This window comes from Macrobrachium nipponense, chromosome 24 (assembly GCF_015104395.2).
Source record: "Macrobrachium nipponense isolate FS-2020 chromosome 24, ASM1510439v2, whole genome shotgun sequence".
NCBI classification, from domain to species: domain Eukaryota; kingdom Metazoa; phylum Arthropoda; class Malacostraca; order Decapoda; family Palaemonidae; genus Macrobrachium; species Macrobrachium nipponense.
The window spans coordinates 23,956,506-23,976,553 of NC_061091.1; the positions used below are offsets into that span (position 1 = coordinate 23,956,506).

At 49.5% G+C, this 20,048-nt stretch overlaps 1 protein-coding gene across 5 annotated transcripts in view; it reads left to right on the plus strand.

Annotated features, from left to right (window-relative positions):
• LOC135205521 (serine/arginine repetitive matrix protein 1-like) overlaps nt 1–20,048 on the plus strand; it is a 152,036-nt gene that overhangs the window by 28,898 nt on the left and 103,090 nt on the right. For 3 of the 5 annotated variants that reach the window (XM_064236264.1, XM_064236266.1, XM_064236265.1), the window contains exon 2: nt 19,842–20,016. The exons of 1 other annotated variant lie outside the window; for it this stretch is intronic. In XM_064236264.1, coding sequence (XP_064092334.1) covers nt 19,873–20,016 — 144 coding nt within the window. In that variant the 5' untranslated portion in view covers nt 19,842–19,872. Of the gene's footprint in view, nt 1–19,841; nt 20,017–20,048 lie in introns of those variants that run through there. One more of the 5 variants, XM_064236267.1, reaches the window with a different exon arrangement.

Genomic DNA, 20,048 nt, shown 5'->3' on the forward strand with positions numbered 1-20,048 from the left:
ACATTTCACTATTATATGCTCTCCTGCTTAGGCAAAGCGCAGCCTTTTTAGGGAAGTAAACATACTGTGTGAGGGGATGGATGAGCTTGCTGGGGACCATTCCTTCCTAAAGAAGTTTGTTTCCCTGAATAGACTGCAATTCAGACCTCTACGAGTTTTTTCCTACCGGGAAACTGAAATTTTATTAAAGATCTAGGAATGATTCTGAACATCTCTCGGTGCGTTAAGTATCACTTTGAGGTGATAGAAAGAAGGTGCCGGACATCTGGAGAGGGTTTTCAGATGTCCTGGATCATAATCTGAAAGAAGTGGAAGCAATTCTGTCGTACCCTCAGTCCTGGAAACGAGTTTTTGGAACCAGGTCCATATCAACTCTGATCTTCCACAGCTCTCTCATATCTTAGGAAGTATCTTCTCTCGGTCCCTGTTCGGGTTTACGAGAAAGAGCCTATTATAACAAACAGACGTAGAATGTAACGATCCTCTAGAGGTTCGTTACAGGATTGCAAAAGTCCGTACGAATCGTCTCGATCGACGGCAGCAACTACTGACTTCCGAGTGGAATCTTTCTTTAGAAGTATGTTGAGAGTTATGGAGACTTTAGGGACGTCCTTTCATACATCTCTTCGCTATGATATTGAACAGGGATGGATGTTTAGTCTTTTTTCCCCTTTTTCAAACGCTTAGGAAATGTAATAAGATGATTTATACCATCACAGGGAGCGACAATGACGCTAATCGCCCCATGTTGGCCTTCAAGATCCTAGATTCACAGAGGTCACGTCCTTCCAAGGACCTTTTCCGAGAGAGTCGGTCTACTTTAACACGAAAGGTACCTATAACCTCTCCGCTCTGAGTCTGACTACGTTTCAGACTATCGAGATGTTGACAGCATAAGATTGCCGTCTTCCCTTTCCATTTGAAGAATGGGATAAGCTGGCAGTCACAACTATTAAAGAATACGCAAATATGTTGTTGACGGCCTTTGGGCTCAGAGATTTGCTTCTGTCAAACAACAAAGCCCTTCACGATCTTTGAGTTCTGTGGAATCTCGAAACTCGCTCACCATCTACTTTTTGTCTCACCTGTTTTCTCGGAGTCAGACACTCGTGCGAGATCAGGAGACACATAGTAGCCCTGAGTTTCTTGTTGACGAAAGTCGGTTGCGTTACACACCCCCGATGATCGTTTAAACATGAGACCAGGTTGGACTGTCAGGCATTCGTCCTTCGGGACTGAATCGCCTTTTTGCTCCTCGCTCCTTTCTCCTGGCACCAGAAGCTCGAGTCAGGAGTGGCTCCAGGAGTTGATTCACTAACGACGTTGGGTTGGCGTTCATACCACAAGGTTTGCTTAGCTTGAATCGCCCAGGCAGTCCAGACACTCATCCTTCAGCGAAGAATAGTGCCTTATGGTCTCAGGGTACAGCCTTGCTGTCCTTGATGCGTCTGACTGGTCAACTGGTCGGTCACCATGACTTTAGTTCAGACTGACTGACTGTGCATGTCCAGATCGAAGCTTTCAATATGGAACTTAGACATAGTCTGAAGTTCTTGATGTCAAAGCATTCGAAACATCTCCTACCTGTTAACTTCTTGCACGTGATCAGGAAGGCCCTTTTCTAACCACCCTAGATACGACAAAGAGGGTTAGTGAGGTTTTCAGCCATCGTCAGAAGTTTTGGCATTAGAGAACACAAGGGGTGCGTTCTCTAAGCCTTCCGTTGTGGCCTAAGAATGGAAACCCGTCTTGTTCTTGGGCCAGGAGCTTGGAATCAAGGATGGCACAAGTTTATTGGGGCAGGATGCCAGAGGAGAGTCCTGTGCCCTGTCAGGTCTCTCAAGTTTTATCTACATAAAACTCAAGAAAGTCGAAGTCGTAACGGACAATCTGCAGTGTTCCGAAAAGACCAGACTTGCCATATCGAAGAACACCCTGGCTTTATTGTTAAGGAGTTCTTTCAAAAAAGCTCCTTCATTGTGTTGGCACAAAGATTTGAAATCTTTTGATTTTGGAATGCTCGACGGAGTGAGGGCGCGGCCCTCGGAAGCATTTCAACAGAGCATGGGCACTCAGCAACATCCTGAGGTACCATGTTTTTAGCGAAGCAACTCTGTGTTCAATTCACACTCCCTGCGAGATGTGAAGATGAACATATGAATCTGCTGCTTCGCTAGGGCCATAACGTGTCTGCAAGACACAATCTTGGGGGCAAGTAGTACCACTCATCCTATCCTGTAGAAAATGGTTAGGAAGAGCTCTTAATTTAGTAGTTGAGTCGCCGACAACGGTGACTTCCTTAACTCTTAAGCCTTAGTTAACACACCTTAACTTTGGCTAGGTTGGTCAGGTGGTGATATTAATATTTTATATATATATTTATTTTACTTCTTAGCCCTCAATGGTATGGTCAATATGGTCTAGGTCACGTCGTGGTCTCGCCCTGTTGACAGATCATCTGGAGTGCACCAGCTATATAGGTCTCTACCTCGCTGGCAACTCTAGTAGCACAAGCAGAACTTACGTGGCAATAACCACGAAGCCAGCAATGCTAACAGGTGGAACCAAGATGTAAATCATCTGCATGCATTTGTTTCCCAAAATCCTTCTATTCTGTCCCCTTCCCACCTCCAACGGTGGGATTCAGCATATATATATCTGACAGGTAAGTTTCATAGACAAAATGATATTGTTATGATACAATAAAGTTTGTTCATACTTACCTGGCAGATATATATAATTAAGTACCCACCCACCTCCCCTCAGGGGACAGTGGAAATAAAAATTATGAAATAGAAAATGGGACTGGTTCCTGATACCCACCCTCCCAGCGGGCAGGGAAATGGGTACTAACCACCTGGACGAACCAACTGGTGTGTGCCGGAAGTTTTTGAAATTTCTGTCGGACTTCAGAAAATACAGCTATATATATATCTGCCAGGTAAGTATGAACAAACTTTATTGTATCATAACAATATCATGTTTTCTCCTCTCATATTTTATACATTTTCTGTATTCCCCCACCCAAAAAAACCCTGTTGTTCCGATACGTAATACAAACCCTCGGTCCTTTAACAATAGGCAAGTAGCTAGCGGCAGCTGGAACGGTCGTAAGCTTTCGAACAAGGGGAGAACGGTAGTTAACTGCTTGTCCGATCGTCGCGCTCCGCGCGACTGGGAGGTAAACAAACCACTTTTGCTTTCGCCGTGTGTGGGAAGGAAGTGTTCGTCATCGCTCTGCCCGCTTTGTCGTTTGCTTTGAGTTTGAGTATTTGCCCTCTCTTTCTGTATAAATCAGAGTGACTGTAAGTACTTGTACATTTCTTTATTGATCTTGCAATGAGTGAGGAAGAAATGGAGATATCACCCAGCGCCCTCCAGTCGCCCGTAGAGTGTGTCCCGGGCTGGAGGGGCGTAGATGTGGAGGTTTTAGATCATTTGTGTGTGGACCCTCACGAGGTTGTACTCGTTGTCGGGGGCGAGAGTGCTCCCGCAACGAGCCCTGTGTCATATGTATGAATTGGTCCGAGGCGCAGTGGGTGCTGTACGAGGGTGCAGGAGGAGACTTAGGCCGCCCAAGAAGTCATCGGAAAGTACCAGTGACTCACTTTTGGTAACGGACACTTCGTCCTCTTTCCTGCCACCCGGCCAGCCCCCACGTTTCGTGCCTTCCCCTGCGGGGGGGGGTAGCGGAGTCCTTCTCCTCTCTCGATCCGTCGAGTGTGGATGAGGGCGCCCGCTACCCGGACGTACAGCTGTACTCGGGGTCTTCCGTCCGCTCTGGGGGGGGGTGCTTCTCCCCCCAGGCGTGAGGAAACCCCTCTAACTAACCCGACTCTTGCTTCCGCAGGTGTGCCATCAGCGAAGGACGACCTGGGACAGGTGTGGGAGTCGCTGGGACTGCAGGGAGTGCCCAGCATCCAAGGGTTGATTCAGCGGTTGGCGGGGTCGGCAGTGGTCACTCATGGTGCGGTGAACCACTACTACAACCACAGTAACGACACCAGCAATATGAGATGCCACCGCATCTGGTGGTATACGCCCACATATAATGTCGGTGACACCCACGGCTGCTATACGAAAATAAAAACCCATTACTGCCGTGCCAAAGAGGACGGTGCCACCACCACCTGGATTCTTTGTATTGCCGACCCCGGACTTCCGCTGCCCAAAGAGTACCCCCCTGGACCTGCCGCCAGTGCCGAGGATGACGGTAACTGCCGACAGGACGCCTGGCTCTCCTGTGGTACCTGCCGTGCCTGCCGTACCTGTTGCTGTCCCAGCCGCTCATTCCTTTTCAGATCAGGGGACCTGCGCATTCTCTTTCAGATGTTCCTGCCGTTCCTGCTGTTCCCGGACCTGTTCCGGTTGTTCCTGCTGTTTGGTGGTGCTGTCACAGTCTCAGGTCTTTCCGGACAGGTGCAGTCGGGCCCTGTTGCTTCGGCAACTGCCCCGGCTCCCTCCTGGATGGAAGACCTGACGTCTGTCCTGCGGAGGCCCTGGCGAAGAAGAAGAGGAGAGAGGAAGAAGGTGTCGTCGTCGTCTTCGTCGTCTTCTTCGTCGTCTGCTGCCTCTCCTTCCCCTTCGACTTCTAAGGCTAAACAGCCGAAGAAGAAGAAGGTTGCCTCCTCCCCCCCTAAGAAGACTCCTTCGGGATCTTCTAAGGCCCGGCTCGCTCAGACGAGCCGGGGAGCTCTTCTGCTGGTCCTCCTGTTCCTGGCGGGAACGGGGCCCGTCGCTTCTTCTGCAAAGAAGAAGTCGACGGGGACCCAGAGGTGCACCAGCCTCGGCTGCGGGTGCGTCCTCACCTGGTGCTAGCGGTTCTGCCGCTAACCCAGGTTCCGGTCTCGGCCGCTTCTCGTTCGCGAGAAGCACCGAGTGGACGCTCTTCCAAAGAGGACCGTCCAGCCAAAGTTTTGACGCGAGCTCGCTCGCCGGCAAGACAGCGGCGCGGAGCAGAAGACTGGCGAGAGTCGTGCACACGACTCTCGCCAGGCCAGTGGACGCTCTCGCAGCGAATCAACTGGCTGCTCGGGCTGACGTGACGGTCGCTGACCGGCCACGGGTTGAGGCGAGGAAGGAGTCCCCACGGCCGCCGGTACCAGCCACGGCTGGTACCAGCGGTTTGAGACGCCGAGAGGACGCTGACCGGTCTCGACGCGACAGAGAGCCTAGCAGGTCACCCGTCCGCCGCTCCCGATGGGACCGGGCGGAGACGGTGACCAGCGGCAGCTCGCCTGACGCTAGAGATCGGTCTCGACGTTCTCAGCCGAGCCAATCGCCCCAGGCGAGCAGCAAGGCTAGGACCTGCCTGCCCGACCGTCACCGCGGGTTGACGATCAGCATGCAGACCATCCACGCAACGCTGGTCCGGCCAGCTGAGCGAAGGGGGTTTTGGGAGGGGCGTCAGGTCGGCCTCTCCCGTACCCTTCAACCTCCTAGGGCTATACCGGGAGGAGCGAGGTACCCGAGGAGCGATCACGAGAGGTGCGCCGCTCGTGACCCAGCTATGACGCCGTACGGCTCAGGCACGGTCTTAGGACCGACCAGAACGTACGCGCAAGTAGTTGGAGGCGACCGTCAGGGGTCTGTCGCTGTTCCTCCTTCTGAAGGAGGAGTATCGAGGGATATGCTCTTGCGGAGGGACTGGACGGTCCTACTCCACAAGACGCTGTAACTCCTGAGATACAGAGGAACTTCGCAGAGGTCATTAAGCTGATGCGTCTGCATAATGACCTTGCGGAAGGATCGCCGCTACCACCGGCAGAGCCCACGTCCCGGCTCGAATCATTTTGGGGTCCCAAGAGGGAGCCCAAAATGATGGTGGGGTTGCCACGATCGGAGCTTGCGGACTCGGTCCTGGATCAGGTGGAGAATCTCGTCTCAGGACGGGAGGACTCGCTAAAATCCGGACGGTCCTCTTAAGCTGACTCCTCCTCCTCTACAGCGGCAGAGGCGATTTTACGTGCCTTCGGAAGACCCGATACTGCCGAAACAGGTTAACCCGGAGTTAGCGAGGCTGACTCCAGGTGTGTCCCTGCAGCAGCTCCTGTCGGAGAACCTATGGTTCTCGCAGCAGGAGGCACTTGCCTGGAATCTACCTCTATGGCAGCATTCCAGGCAGTTTCCTGTTGGATTTGTGGTCCCTCACAATATCCAAAGTAGCGGCCGGCTCTGGGAGTTCTGCTCTCGAAGACGACGCTTCTTTCAGGAGACTGTGCCAGTCTGGAGGAAGAGCAATCTCTTACCTCGCCCATCAGACTGCTAACCTGTGGGCCAACTTGGTTCTTCGACGTAGGGACGCAGTCCTTACCCGAGTGACCAAGGGGGCCGGGCGTGAGGCGGCACTCGGGCTACTGAAATAGGACCCGTTTAGGAGTTCAACCCCAGCTCTCTTTCCTGGAGAGATGGTGGACGCTGCGGTGGAACGGCGGCGCACTGACGAGAGTGACCGCTTAGTCCACCAGGCAGTCTCGAAGGTTTCTGGGCAATCTCGAGTAACTGCGGCCAAACAAAGAGCTTGGCTAGCGCTTCCACGGCGGCGAAGACGGTTGCACCGTCCAAACCCCGTGTGAAGACTCCTGTTGTTTCAACTTCTGCTAGAGGAGGCCGCAACCAGCCCTCCTCCCAGCCCTCCTTTCCCGAGGAGGTGCTGGAAAGAAGTCGAAACGAGGAGGGAAACGCTAGGGACGGCGTTCCCCCTCACCTGCTGCCGGAACGTGGGGGGGTGCCTAGCGAGCCATTGGGCGACTTGGCAGCGCTACGGCGCCGAGAACTGGGATAGTAGACGTCCTTCGGGAGGGATATCTACTACCCTTCGAGTCTCGGCCCCCCCCTCATCTCCAAACCGGTCCATCTACAGACCTATGTCCGGGGATCAGCAAAGGACAACGCTCTTCGACAGGAGATCAAGACCATGCTGGCGAAACGAGCTGTAGAAATCGTGGAGGACCAGTCACCGGGCTTTTACAGCCGCCTCTTCCTAGTGGAGAAGGCATCGGGGGGGCTGGCGTCCGGTGATAGACCTCTCTCCCCTGAAACCGCTTCGTTCGCACGACGCGGTTCACGATGGAGTCGGCACGCTCAGTGCTCGACTCGATCAGGGGGAACGATTTCATGCTTTCAGTGGACTTGAAGGACGCGTATTTTCAAATACCCATCCATCAGTCCTCCAGAAAGTACCTCCGCTTCATCTTCGACGGGACGGTGTACCAATTCAGGGCACTTTGTTTCGGTCTCTCAACCGCCCCACAGGTGTTCACGCGAGTGTTCACTCTGGTGTCGGCTTGGGCCCATTCGAACGGGATACGTCTTCTGAGGTATCTCGACGATTGGCTAGTCCTGGCGAGCTCCCGCTCGCAGTTGCTACAGGACAGAGATTCGACTCCTCAAGTTTTGTAGCGATCTGGGGATCGTGATAAACTACGAGAAGTCCGATCTCGAACCCAAGCAGAAGATGAAGTACCTGGGTATGCTGATAGACACGGTAGCAGGGCAAGTCTTTCCCGCAGACTTGCGTATCAGCAAATTCAGGGAGGCAGCCGGCCGGTTCCTGTCTCGGCAGGAACAGGCAGCACAGCAATGGCAAGTCGTGATCGGCCATCTGTCGTCACTCGAGAAGTTAGTCCCTCATGGCGTCTTCACCTGCGGTCTCTCCAGTGGAGACTAAGGGAGAGTTGGTCTCAGGCCAAGGATCCTCCTTACTTTCCCGTGGCTATCACGGACAAGGTGAGGCAGGACCTAGCCTGGTGGCTCGACGACAAGAACCTCTTAGAAGGAGTGCCCATACGCACTCCCCCCCCCGGAGATGCTTCTGTTCTCAGACGCATCGACCGAGGGATGGGGCGCACACCTGGAGGAGTTGCTGACTGCAGGTGTGTGGGACCATCACGAAAAGCACCTTCACATCAATGTCCTGGAACTCAAGGCGGCGTTCAACGCTCTCCAAGAGTTTCAGGACCGCTTGGTGGGACACTCAGTGGTGTTGATGTGCGACAACACCACAGTAGTGGCATATGTCAACAAGCAGGGGGGGCTGGTGTCTCTTCCGCTCCATCAGTTGACGGTGCAGGTGCACGAGTGGGCCACGGCTCACTCGATAGAGCTGTCAGCACGCTACATTCCAGGCAAGAGGAATGTAGTAGCAGACAAGCTCAGCCGTCGGGATCAGGTGATAGGGACCGAATGGTCTCACACCAACCAAACGTAGCGGAAAGGCTCTTCAACCTGTGCACCGGTCGTAGACCTGTTCGCCACCCGGCACAACAGAAAACTTCAGGTTTTCTTTTCAGCTGTGCCGGACCCATGGGCAGCTGCAGAGGACGTCTCCCCAACACCCCTGGGACAACCTCTTCGCGTACGCCTTTCCTCCCTTCTGTCTGATTCGGAAAGTGATCAGTCGAGCGCTGGTCACTCCCAATCTCAGAATGATCCTGGTGGCTCCCAAACGGCCACAAGCCGTTTGGTATCCGGACCTGCTGGCTCTTCTTGCGGACGCACCGAGAGAGCTACCCACTTGGCACAACCTTCTAGCCCAGCCACACGTAGAACGGTACTGTAGGTACATGAAAAAGACGCATTTCACATGTACCAGTATTATTATGTTGTTATTATGTTCAAACATTATTTCACGATGTTGTTCGCGCCTTCCAGTTAGTATCCCATGTTTAAGGTTCAGTAAATATGATGGCAACATTTAAGTATTGGCAACATTGTAATTATTGCTCTCGTGAGGCAGTCTCGTCTCGTCTGTCTGTTTGTTAAGCTGTCTGCTGTTTGTCCCCTGGATCTTGTATATATTTCTACAATAGACATTTAGAACCTACATTCAAGTTGTGTCCTTGCCCCTCCACTTAAGGTTAAGGAGTTTACCAACACATACAGGTACCACCAAGCAGTCCAGTCCCTTCAACTTCACGGCTGGCTGTTATCCACCATCTCTTGCGAACGAGAGGCTTTTCTCGTAGCGCAGCAACAGAGATGGCTGGACACGTCCGACAGTCCTCTGCAGCTGTGTACCAGGGGAAGTGGGCCGTCTTCTGTGGTTGGTGTCGAGACAGGGTCTGTCTCCTCTCAGAGCCACTCTTCAGCAGGTAGCGGATTTCCTCGTGTTTCTTCCGCCGAGAGAAGCTCCTCTCAGTACCACAGTTCAAGGGATATAGAGCCGCCCTGGCGTTCCTCGTCCTAAAACTTGAGGGTGGGACTGGACATCTCGAATTCGTTCGAGATATCCTTGCTAATGAGGAGCTTCGAAGGTCTTGCCCACCCAGGGAACTCAGGCCCCCTGCGTGGGATGTGACTCTCGTACTTAGGAGTTTGACTCGAAGACCCTTCGAGCCACTCCGAGAGTCGTCAGACAGGGATCTGACCCTCAAGACCCTCTTCTTGCTGGCCCTGGCATCGGCGAAGAGAGTAGGGGAAACTACATGGCCTTTCTTATGATGTTAAACATACCAGAGGCTGGGGATCTGTGACGCTCGATTTCGTCCCGAACTTCGTAGCTAAGACTCAGAATCCGTCGATCCCTGACGACAGGTTCGAGTCTTTCACGATCCCCTCCCTCCTGGACTTCACCGATAACGATGCGGATGAGATGCTGCTTTGTCCTGTGAGGGCGCTACGGCGCTATCTGAAGAGAACTCGACATCTCAGGCCTGAGTGTCGACGCCTCTTCGTTAGCACTGGGGTTACCAAGAAAGAAGTCTCCAAGAACACGCTTTCTTTCTGGCTGCGTGAGGTGATCAGGAGAGCGTACGAAGCTGATGGTAGCGACGACATCCGTACGCTCCGACCGAGAGCCCACGAAGTCAGAGGTATCGGACCCTCCTTAGCGTTCCGTAAGAACTTCTCCGTGGCGCAGGTCCTGAAGGCAGGTGTCTGGGACAACCAGACCACCTTCACGTCCTTCTACCTTCGGGATATTGCCCACAAGTCCTTGGATACTTTTTCTTGGGACCTGTGGTGGCTGCTCAACACGTTGTGTAAGCTTACCCAGCACCCAGCAGGCAGAACAGCATCGATTCCTGGTATGACTGGGAAAGAATGAATGCGTGAATGAGAGAGTGACTGGCTTCTCTTCACCATCTTTTTCTACCTCTACCTGTGGGCAGAGGGATACGGTCGTTACCTTACTGGAAGGGAGTCAGATGCAGGTAAGCTATTCAACAGAGCTCCATCCTACCTCTTTAACTAGAGATAGGAGTATATATCCACCACTTTCTCCAACAAGGGGGAGAAAGTGGATGCCGACATGAGACAAACCCATTACTTTACATTTGCTCATGTAAAGGAAAAAGTTCTTACAATGCTGGTACAAAGAGATACGCTTGCCTCTCTCTTAGTACTCGGCCCAGAGGTCTGACCATTGATCCTGCGGTGCACACCCCGATCAATCGGACAGAGGCTTGGATCCCTCCCTCGCTCTTACGACCAGGGAGGCATTCCAGGGATGGACGAACACCAGTCTGTTCATCAAAAAGACTCAGATTCCTCCCACCAAGAAGTGAGTCTTCCTATTGTTAAAGGACCGAGGGTTTGTATTACGTATCGGAACAAATGACAATTTGTCGAAAATTGCATTTTTCCTAACTATACAAACCTGAGGTCCTTTACATATAGTCCCTCCTCATGCCACCCCTCACTCTGCGTATTTTGCATGGGCCAAAAGCAAAAGTGATTTGTTTACCTCCCAGTCGCGCGGCGCGCGACGATCGGACAAGCAGTTAACTACCGTTCTCCCCTTGTTCGAAGCTTACGACCGTTCAGCTGCCGCTAGCTACTTTCCTATTTGTTAAATGGACCTCAGGTTTGGTATAGTTAGGAAAAATGCAATTTTCGACAAATTGTCATATTTCCCACTGTGGAATCCCATATTGTAGTTATTAAGGGGGGGAGTCTTGTATCTCTAAATCTGATCATTTGTGGCAGAAATAAAGGTTAAATTTGTTGAAAAGAGTATTTAAGATAGGGAAAATATATTTTTGTTGATATGGTGCTGGTGCAAGTAGAGGCCAAATAAAGGTTGGAAACAATATCTCATAAGCCCTTGTTTTGGGTTTGGGGATTGTGGGAAACCACCAGCTCACACAGTAGGTATTTATACTTTTAGACAATCTACTCTTGGCCTCATTATAGATAGTTTTTTGGAACTTTGTGCGCATTTATGGGGGTTTTCTGTCCTTTTTGTTTCTTGGGTGCTTTCTTAGTATGAGTCATTGTAAAGATGACAAACACTTGCCCTGAATCTGACAGATTGTGTGAGGGTCATGGAGTTACCTGTCATAAACTTTTTGCCTTTTCGTTCATCATACAGATGCACAACAGTATTTGTTGTCTCTTGACATGTTAGGAATGTACAGTGCCCTTGATTTTCTTCCTAGTGGGAGAGTTATGGCTTAAAAATGAGGACAGCAAAGAGCAAATTGTATGATATCTAAGGGCAGTGCCTCCACTATCTTGTCTCTTTGTAACATTGCTGACTTCAGCTGCCATCTCTCCACTGCCTATATGATGTTGAAGTATTGCTTCCTTATATTTCTTCCCCAGTTGCCTGCTGCCCTGACATGAACAACAGGAACAAAGGAGTTGTTGGTAAACTTTTTGCTTGAGTTGTTATCCTTAGTATGTATTATACCTGATTGTTCTCATTGAGCAACTTAGAGAGTGAAACCCTTGAACTCCTGGCACTTGTTTCTGCCTTATCAGGGAAGTAATTATTTATCACTCATGCAGGCAAGAAAAGTTTTAAGAGGTGCATGAAAATATCTTTGTCATCCTCATCATCCTTATCAACCTTTTAGTATTCCTTGGTGTCCTTTCCTCGTGTTGTACTTATCCAAGGTGAAGGAGACAGAAGACATGGAAGACCTTCCTCCACAAGAAGGCCAAGAAGTGTTTGGTTGCCTGTATTTTACTAGGGAAGAAGCCAATGCCAGTACATAATTGGACAAGGGAGCTGTCATTCAAGGGGGAAAGTGTGATGCAAGGAGAGAGTCATATTGTGACTCACCACCTCTTTGTACTGATGTTGTCTCAAGACAAGAGAGATGACCAAGACTATCTGTTCTGGCTTCTTGAAGATGAGGGTAGAATCTGTTCAGTCTAGTCTGGATCGTGTGACAACTCTTATGGGACATCCCAGCAATCAGCCCCATGTCTGATGAAGGGTTGATTGTACTCCTGTGGGTAGCAATTCCCTGTTCTACTCGGGATGTGCAGATTGGGCAAAAGATGGTTCTTACATTTCCAGGTCTGTTAAGTGCTTTGCCACTCTGCTTAGGACAGCTTACAGCTCTTGTGTAATACCAACCTCGCTCTGTTCATCTACCTCCTTGAGAAAGACGAGTTAAAAAGGCTGATCACCAGAATTCTCTTTGGTCTACCAGTCTTCCAGTTAGTTAGCATTCTTCTTAGTCTTTGGGAAGCAGCATTGTTTCGCCACCAGAGGGTTACTGACCACCTTGGGTGGGTTGGCATGTGCGACCTGCAAAAATTTGGCAGGAAATTTCCGCAAAATTTTTTGTCTCCATTTTTCTTTACTGTTATGAGATTACTAAATTTTCCCAAACAGTATGCAAATCACAGTGGTCTTCCTTCCTTGGTCATAGTGTACTGAAAATCAAATGTTGAAAAATGTCCAACTTTTCCGTGTGTTGACCTGTAGAAATTTTGTTGAAAATTCTTGTACATTATTATTTAATTACCTGTACTACGGACATTCTATACATAACTAAATCTTTATCCATACTGTATATGTAAAGAAAACTAATCTTCATCAATAGTGCATAGAATACTGAATTGAATATTGAATTTTTTTTTTCTTTTTTTTTAAGGTGGATCCACACAATTTGTCAAAAAAATTATGAACATTTTAATTTTTTATAAATTTTATCCTGTTATTTGTTCATGAACCTTACCTGCCAGATATATATATAGCTGTATTCTCCGAAGTCCGACAGAATTTCAAAACTCCCGGCACACGCAGTGGTCGGCCAGGTGGTAGTACCCATTCCCGCCGCTGGGAGGCGGGCGTCAGGAACCATTCCCATTTTCTGTCAGATATTTTCTGTCGCCGGTGCAGCCAACAAGTGTTTTCTGCACCTCCGTCATTGGATTTTGGAACTCTTTTGGTCACTTGAGTATCCCGATTGATTTTTTGGTTATTTGATTTGGATCGGTGGTTAGGCATACGCTAATTGTGGATTGGTTTTGAATTTGGCTTGATTTTTCCTTAAACTTGAGATGTCTGGATCTAGTTCGACTAGCGCCAGAGTATGTGGTGTGGAAGAATGCAAGGTGAGGCTACCGAAATCTTCGGTAGACCCTCATACAGTGTGCGCGAATTGTCGGAAACATGTTTGTGTGTTTGATGATCGCTGCAATGAATGTGAGAGTATGTCTGATTCTGTGTGGAAGGCGTATGAATCATATGTGTCTAAAATAGAAAGAGATACGGTAAGAAGGAGTGTAACGCCAGTTACACATCCAGTGGAATTTATCCCTCCTAAACCTGTGATGCCTTCGGGCCCTACATTAGTGTCTGTGGAGGGTAATACCCTATCAATGATTCTTGAATCTTTGCGTAGCCTGGAATCAAAAGTGCAAGCATTAGAAGGTGTTAATAGTGCAGTGGTGTGTAGTGATAATGCTCCGAGTGTTGCGGAAGGGGGGTCGGACAACCAATCTGACGTTCCTTCGGCAAGACCTGGGGGTGCTTCCCAGGCTTCCAAAGTTCGTAAACGGATCTTGAAAGAGTGCTTTTTCGTATCAGAATCGTCCTCCCCGCGCAGCGGTTGGAGCTTTCGGAAGCGATCGCGCCCTTTGAAGAGGACAAAGACGATAGATGTCGCACAGGCGGCTGCCGCCTTGATTCCTCAAGAGGAGGACGCTGCACATCCCTTAGCCCCTTCTGTCTTGCGGTCGTCTCCAGAACAATTCGAAGACTCTCCACCGAAAAAGAGAGCAAAGGTGCAAGGTGTCGCACAGGCGACCGGCACCTTTGGTCTAAGGGAGAAAGACGCTTCACGTCCTTTCTCTTCTTCTGTGTTGCGATCGTCGCCGGAGAGGATGTCTTTTGACGACAATGCTTTTGAGGGCCCTGGTTGCGCTAAGGATATACCTGTGGCGGTCCATGTGAGAAGGAGGAGGGCTTCCCCTCGCCCCTCGTCTTCTCACAGGATCAGCCCTAAATCGAAGAAGATTGAGAATTTGCAACATCAAATTGCCTTATTAGTTGCAGAGAAAGAGGATAATTCACGTCACAGGAGGAAGGATGATAAACTACCAGTCAAGAGATCCAGGCAGTCTCCTCATCGCCTCGCTTTTTCTCCTGTTACCTCGCCTTCCAGATTTCGTGCACGAAGGTCTGCAGAGCACGACGTTAAGGCGGCAGCGAGACTTGACGCCAGGCCTGACGTTCGACTGGGCGCTCGGCTCGACGCCGGACGGAGGGGCGCTCGGCTGGATGCCAAGCGTGACGCTCGGCTGGACGCCAGGCATGGCGCGCAGCTGGACGCACGACGTAATGTTTCTTCAGACATTCGCCAAGATTCGGAGGATAGTAATGAATCTCAAGAAGAAAACTTGTCGGAGGAATTAACTGAAGAACAATCATCAGCAGTATCTTCAGATTACCAGGTTTTGGTTCAATTGCTTCGAACCTCCTTTGAAGAGAAGTTTAAACGTGAAGCCCCGCAGTCGCCTCCTTCACAATTGCTATCGTCTAAGGCTATCAAGACTCCAGGATTGTTGAAGATGGCTACTTCATTATCAACAAAAAGGGCTTTTAAGAAAATGCAGAATTGGATGGAGTCAAGAAAAGCCCGAAACAAGAACGCTTTCGCCCTACCCCCTTCAAGACTGACAGGTAAGGCAGGTCTTTGGTATGAGACAGGGGAGGAGATAGGTTTTAGAGCCCCCTCGTCGTCCCAAGGTGACTTCGCTACCTTGGTAGATGCACCGAAGAGATCCCTTTTGTCGACGACGAAAGTGCCCTGGACCCTTTCTGAGATGGACCATCATATGAGGGGACTCTTCCGGACGATAGAAGTTTTCAACTTTTTGGATTGGTGTTTAGGGGTCTTGGATAACCGGTCGCGTAGTCCTGATTCGCTTAGCCTCGAGGAGCTGTCCAGCGTGCTTGCATGCATGGACAAGGCCGTCAGGGATGGTTCGGAGGAGTTGGCTTCGCACTTCTGCACTTCGATTTTTGAAGAAGAGAGCGGCCTATTGTGGTTTTACTGCAAAGGCGGTCTCTATCTCTCAAAAGGCAGAATTGTTGTATGCGCGCTCTTTCGAGCCATCTTTTTCCTCAGGCTGTGGTCAAAGATCTGGCTGTCAGTCTACAAGAGAAGGCTACCCAAGACCTCCTAGCTCAGTCGGCAAAATGTACGGTTGTTTCTTCTACGTCGGCACGGGCGCAACCGTTCAAGAAGCAGAAGCCCTTTCGAGGTGGAGTTTCCTCGAGAACATCTTCTCGAGGAAGTACACGTTCCAGAGGCAGAGTCTCGGCTAAGATCAGAGGAAAGAAATGAACCAGATATCCTTCAGCCACCAGTAGGAGCCAGGCTTCGACTATTCTCAAAAGCTTGGATAGAAAAAAGGAAGGCGGACAGCTGGTCGCTCAACGTCATCAAGCGGGGGTACAAGATTCCTTTCTTGAAACCTCCCCCACTGTGCACGACACCCAAGGATTTATCCCCTATTTACCATCAGGAGAAGCAACAAATCCTTTTCGATCTGCTCGAGCAGATGTTGGAAAAGAGAGCGGTGGAACAGGTCGTAGACCTGGAATCTCCAGGCTTCTACAACAGGATATTCCTGGTGCCGAAACAGTCAGGAGGTTGGCGACCAGTCTTAGATGTGAGCAGTCTGAATCGGTTCGTACAGAAGCAGAAATTCAAGATGGAGACACCTCAGTCAGTTCTTGGGGACCTTAAGACCAAACGATTGGATGGTTTTCATTAGACCTTCAAGACGCGTATTTCCACGTCCCCATCCATCCACAGTCGATGAAGTATCTTCGGTTTGTCCTAAAAGGGACAGTTTATCAATTCAGGGCGCTTTGCTTCGGATTGAGCACTGCCCCTATGATCTTCACGACTTTAATGAAGAACGTGGCGAGGTGGCTTCATCTTGCAAATATCAGTCTCTCTATGTACCTGGACGACTGGCTCATTCGTGCCTCCACTCAAACGCGGTGTCTGAAGGATCTTCAAACAACTTTATCGTTGGTGAAGTCCCTGGGACTACTGGTGAATTTCGAAAAGTCACATCTGATTCCAACCCAATCCATCTTGTATCTGGGGATTCAGTGGCTTTTCGAGCTTTTCCGTCCCAGGGACGTCAGCAGCAATGTTTAGACAAAGTGACAGCCTTCCTAAGGAAAGATTCGTGCTCGGTGAGGGAATGGATGAGCCTGCTGGGGACCATTTCCTCGCTGGAGAAGTTTGTTTCCTTGGGGAGACTGCACCTCAGACCGCTACAATTTTTTCTCAAGGAAAATTGGAAAGAAAGCAAGAATCTAGATATGAGCTCAAAAATTTCAAAGAGAGGTAAAAACATCACTAAAAATGGTGGCTAGATCCAGTGAAGTTGTCGGAGGGCGTGTCTCTCAAGCTTCAGAGCCCCGACCTAGTGTTGTTCTCCGACGCGTCCACCACGGGGTGGGGAGCAACATTAGGGGGGGAAGAAGTGTCAGGCACCTGGAGAGGGGAACAGGTGTCCTGGCACATAAACCTAAAGGAAATGGCAGCCATCTTTTTAGCTCTCCAGTTTTTCCTTTTTCCAAGAAAAAGTCTCTCATCGAATAGTCCAAGTAAACTCAGACAACACCACAGCTCTGGCGTACTTGAAGAAGCAGGGAGGAAACACAGTCTCGGTCCCTTTTTGCACTGGCAAAGGAGATCTTGCTGTGGGCAAGGGCACTGGACGTCACGATCCTTACAAGGTTTGTAGCAGGAGTAGAGAACGTCCGGGCAGATCTCCTCACAGACGAGGTCAACTTCTGCCAACCGAGTGGACTCTGCATCAGGAGGTATGCCAAGAGCTGTGGGGGTTATGGGGACGTCCGCTAGTGGACATCTTTGCGACGTCCAGAACGAAGAGGCTTCCACTGTACTGCTCCCAGTACTCGACCCAGCGGCAGTGGCGATAGACGCTCTAATCTGGGACTGGACGGGGATGGACCTGTACGCCTTTCCCCCGTTCAAGATCCTAGGGGAAGTCATGAGAAAGTTTGCGGCGTCGGAAGGGACGAGAATGACTTTGATCGCCCCGTTCTGGCCGGCGAGAGACTGGTTCACAGAGGTCATGGCCTTCGTAGTGGACTTCCCGAGGACGCTTCCAGTAAGGACAGATCTACTCAGACAGCCCCACTTCGAGAGGTACCACAGAAATCTCTCCGCTCTGAGTCTGACTGCATTCAGACTATCCAAACTTGGCCCAGAGCGAGAGGCTTTTCTAGGTCAGTGGTGAAAGCTATCGCCAGTGCAAGAAGAGCTTCATCCAATGCAGTGTACCAATCGAAGTGGGCAGTCTTCAGGAGTTGGTGCAAGAAGAACGGCATTTCCTCCACCACGACCTCTGTGAGCCAGATTGCTGACTTCCTTTTATATCTGAGAAGGGATCTAAAACTTGCAGTCTCTACAATCAAGGGGTATAGGAGTGTGCTTTCAGTTGTCTTTAGGCACAGAGGCCTGGATTTGGCGGACAACAGAGACCTTCACGATCTCTTGAGATCTTTTGAAACAACGAAGGTTCAACAACCCAGGTTGCCGTCTTGGAACTTGGATGTAGTTCTGAAGTTTCTCATGTCCAGTCCATTCGAACCTATGCATACGGCTTCCCTGAAGGATGTTACTAGAAAAGCTATCTTCCTGACTGCTCTGGCGACGGCGAAGAGAGTCAGCGAGGTACAAGCGATTAGCAAATACGTGGGCTTTAAAGGTTATAACGCGGTTTGTTCCTTGAGCCCAACGTTCCTGGCAAAAAATGAAAATCCGTCCAACCCTTGGCCTAGGACCTTCGAAATTAAAGGGATGGCTGAAATCATTGGGCGCGAGCCAGAGAGAGTTCTGTGCCCTGTCAGGGCTCTAAAATTCTATCTACAGAAGACTAAGGATTGTAGAGGTCTTTCGGATAACTTGTGGTGTTCGGTAAGGAAGCCAAATTTACCAATGTCGAAGAATGCTTTTGGCTTTTTTCTTGAGGGACACCATCAAGGAAGCGCATTCATCCTGTCAAGACAGTGATATGAAAATGTTGAAGGTGAATGCGCATGAAGTGAGGGCTATTTCTACGTCGGTAGCCTTCCAAAAGAACATGGCACTTAATGACATCTTGAATGCCACATTTTGGCGTAGTAATTCAGTGTTGCCTCTCATACCATTCGGGAGGTGAGGGCTACATACCGAGAACTGTTGCTCTTTGGGCCCATATGTCGCAGCAGACACTATATTGGGTACAGAGAGTAGCACTCTTCCTATCATTTAGGAAATAATATGTTAGTTTGGACTTTTTAATTTTATTTCTTTTTATTTTTTATTTTTAGTTTATTATGCTTATTTTAAAGTGTTTAGTTTTATTGTGGTCTTGGGTCGGCCGCCTTAGGCGGACTTCCCTCCATTAGCCTTGGTTATACAAAGTTTAACCAGATAGGCTAGGTCAGGTGGTAATGTTTTTGCTTCGCCCTCATAATAGGGTAAAATGTTTTTGTCACATTGTGGTCATGTACCCGTTGACAAATCATCTGGAGCGCACCAGCTATATAGGTCACGTCCTTGCTGGCACCCATCCAGTGAAGCATTAACAGCATTCGGTGTCTAATCAACACCTATATGATCTGTCACATTGTGGTCACGCTCCCCGTGACAGTTCATTAGAGCGCACCAGCTACACAGGTCACGTCCTTGCTGGCACCTCTAGGAATGCATTACCCAAAAAATTGGAGGTCTATAATGTAGGATCTAGTTGTTTTGTGGTCACGCCCCCGTTGACAGATCCTCTAGAACTCAACAGCATCGCAGGTCACTACCTTGCTGGAGTCTCTAGTAAAGCAGAAGCAGACTTGGGTGACGGTACTCACGAAGTCAGCTATGCTAACAGGTAAGGAACCAAGATATCAATCATGTAAATGGAATTGTTTCCCAAAATCCGAGTCTGTCTCCCCCTTCCTCCAAAGGTGGGATTCAGCTATATATATATCTGGCAGGTAAGGTTCATGAACAAAATGATATTGTTATGATACAATAAAGTTTGTTCATACTTACCTGGCAGATATATATAATCAAAGTGCCCACCCACCTCCCCTCAGGAGACAGTGGCACTAGAAATATCTGACAGAAAATGGGAATGGTTCCTGACGCCCGCCTCCCAGCGGCGGGAATGGGTACTACCACCTGGCCGACCACTGCGTGTGCCGGGGAGTTTGAAATTCTGTCGGACTTCGGAGAATACAGCTATATATATATCTGGCCAGGTAAGTAATGAACAAACTATATTGTATCATAACAATATAATTTTTATGAGGAAACATTCATCCTGCAGTGCATAAATATCATGAAAATTTTAATTTTCCCTAACTTATTTTCCCCAACTTATCGTGATCATCTTTTCCATTTATTTTGTGACTAAATATATCTCCTTACAGTTCTTTAATAACAATACTAGAACAGTTATCTTTTGTGCATTCATAGTGAGTCTTCTTTTTGATATTCCAGACCACATTAAAAAGCTCTTGAAAGGTAATAGTTTTTATATGTATTAAGCAGCACAAATATAAACAAATATGGATTGTAATAGAAAAATGACAATTACAATATTAAAGCTGTGGCCTTTTGTTACAGGGTATAGGACAGAGGTGAGTGTTGTACGAGGATGGCTCGCTCACCAGCGCGGCGAACACCGAGACCTCGGTCTCCAAGACCAAGATCTCCGCGGCCAAGGTCCCCTAGACCTCGGTCACCACACCCCAAATCTCCGCGCAAACGGTCACCCGTGCGTCGACCAGCATCCCCGAGGGTGAGAATTTAGCGAACAGTGCTGTGTAATTG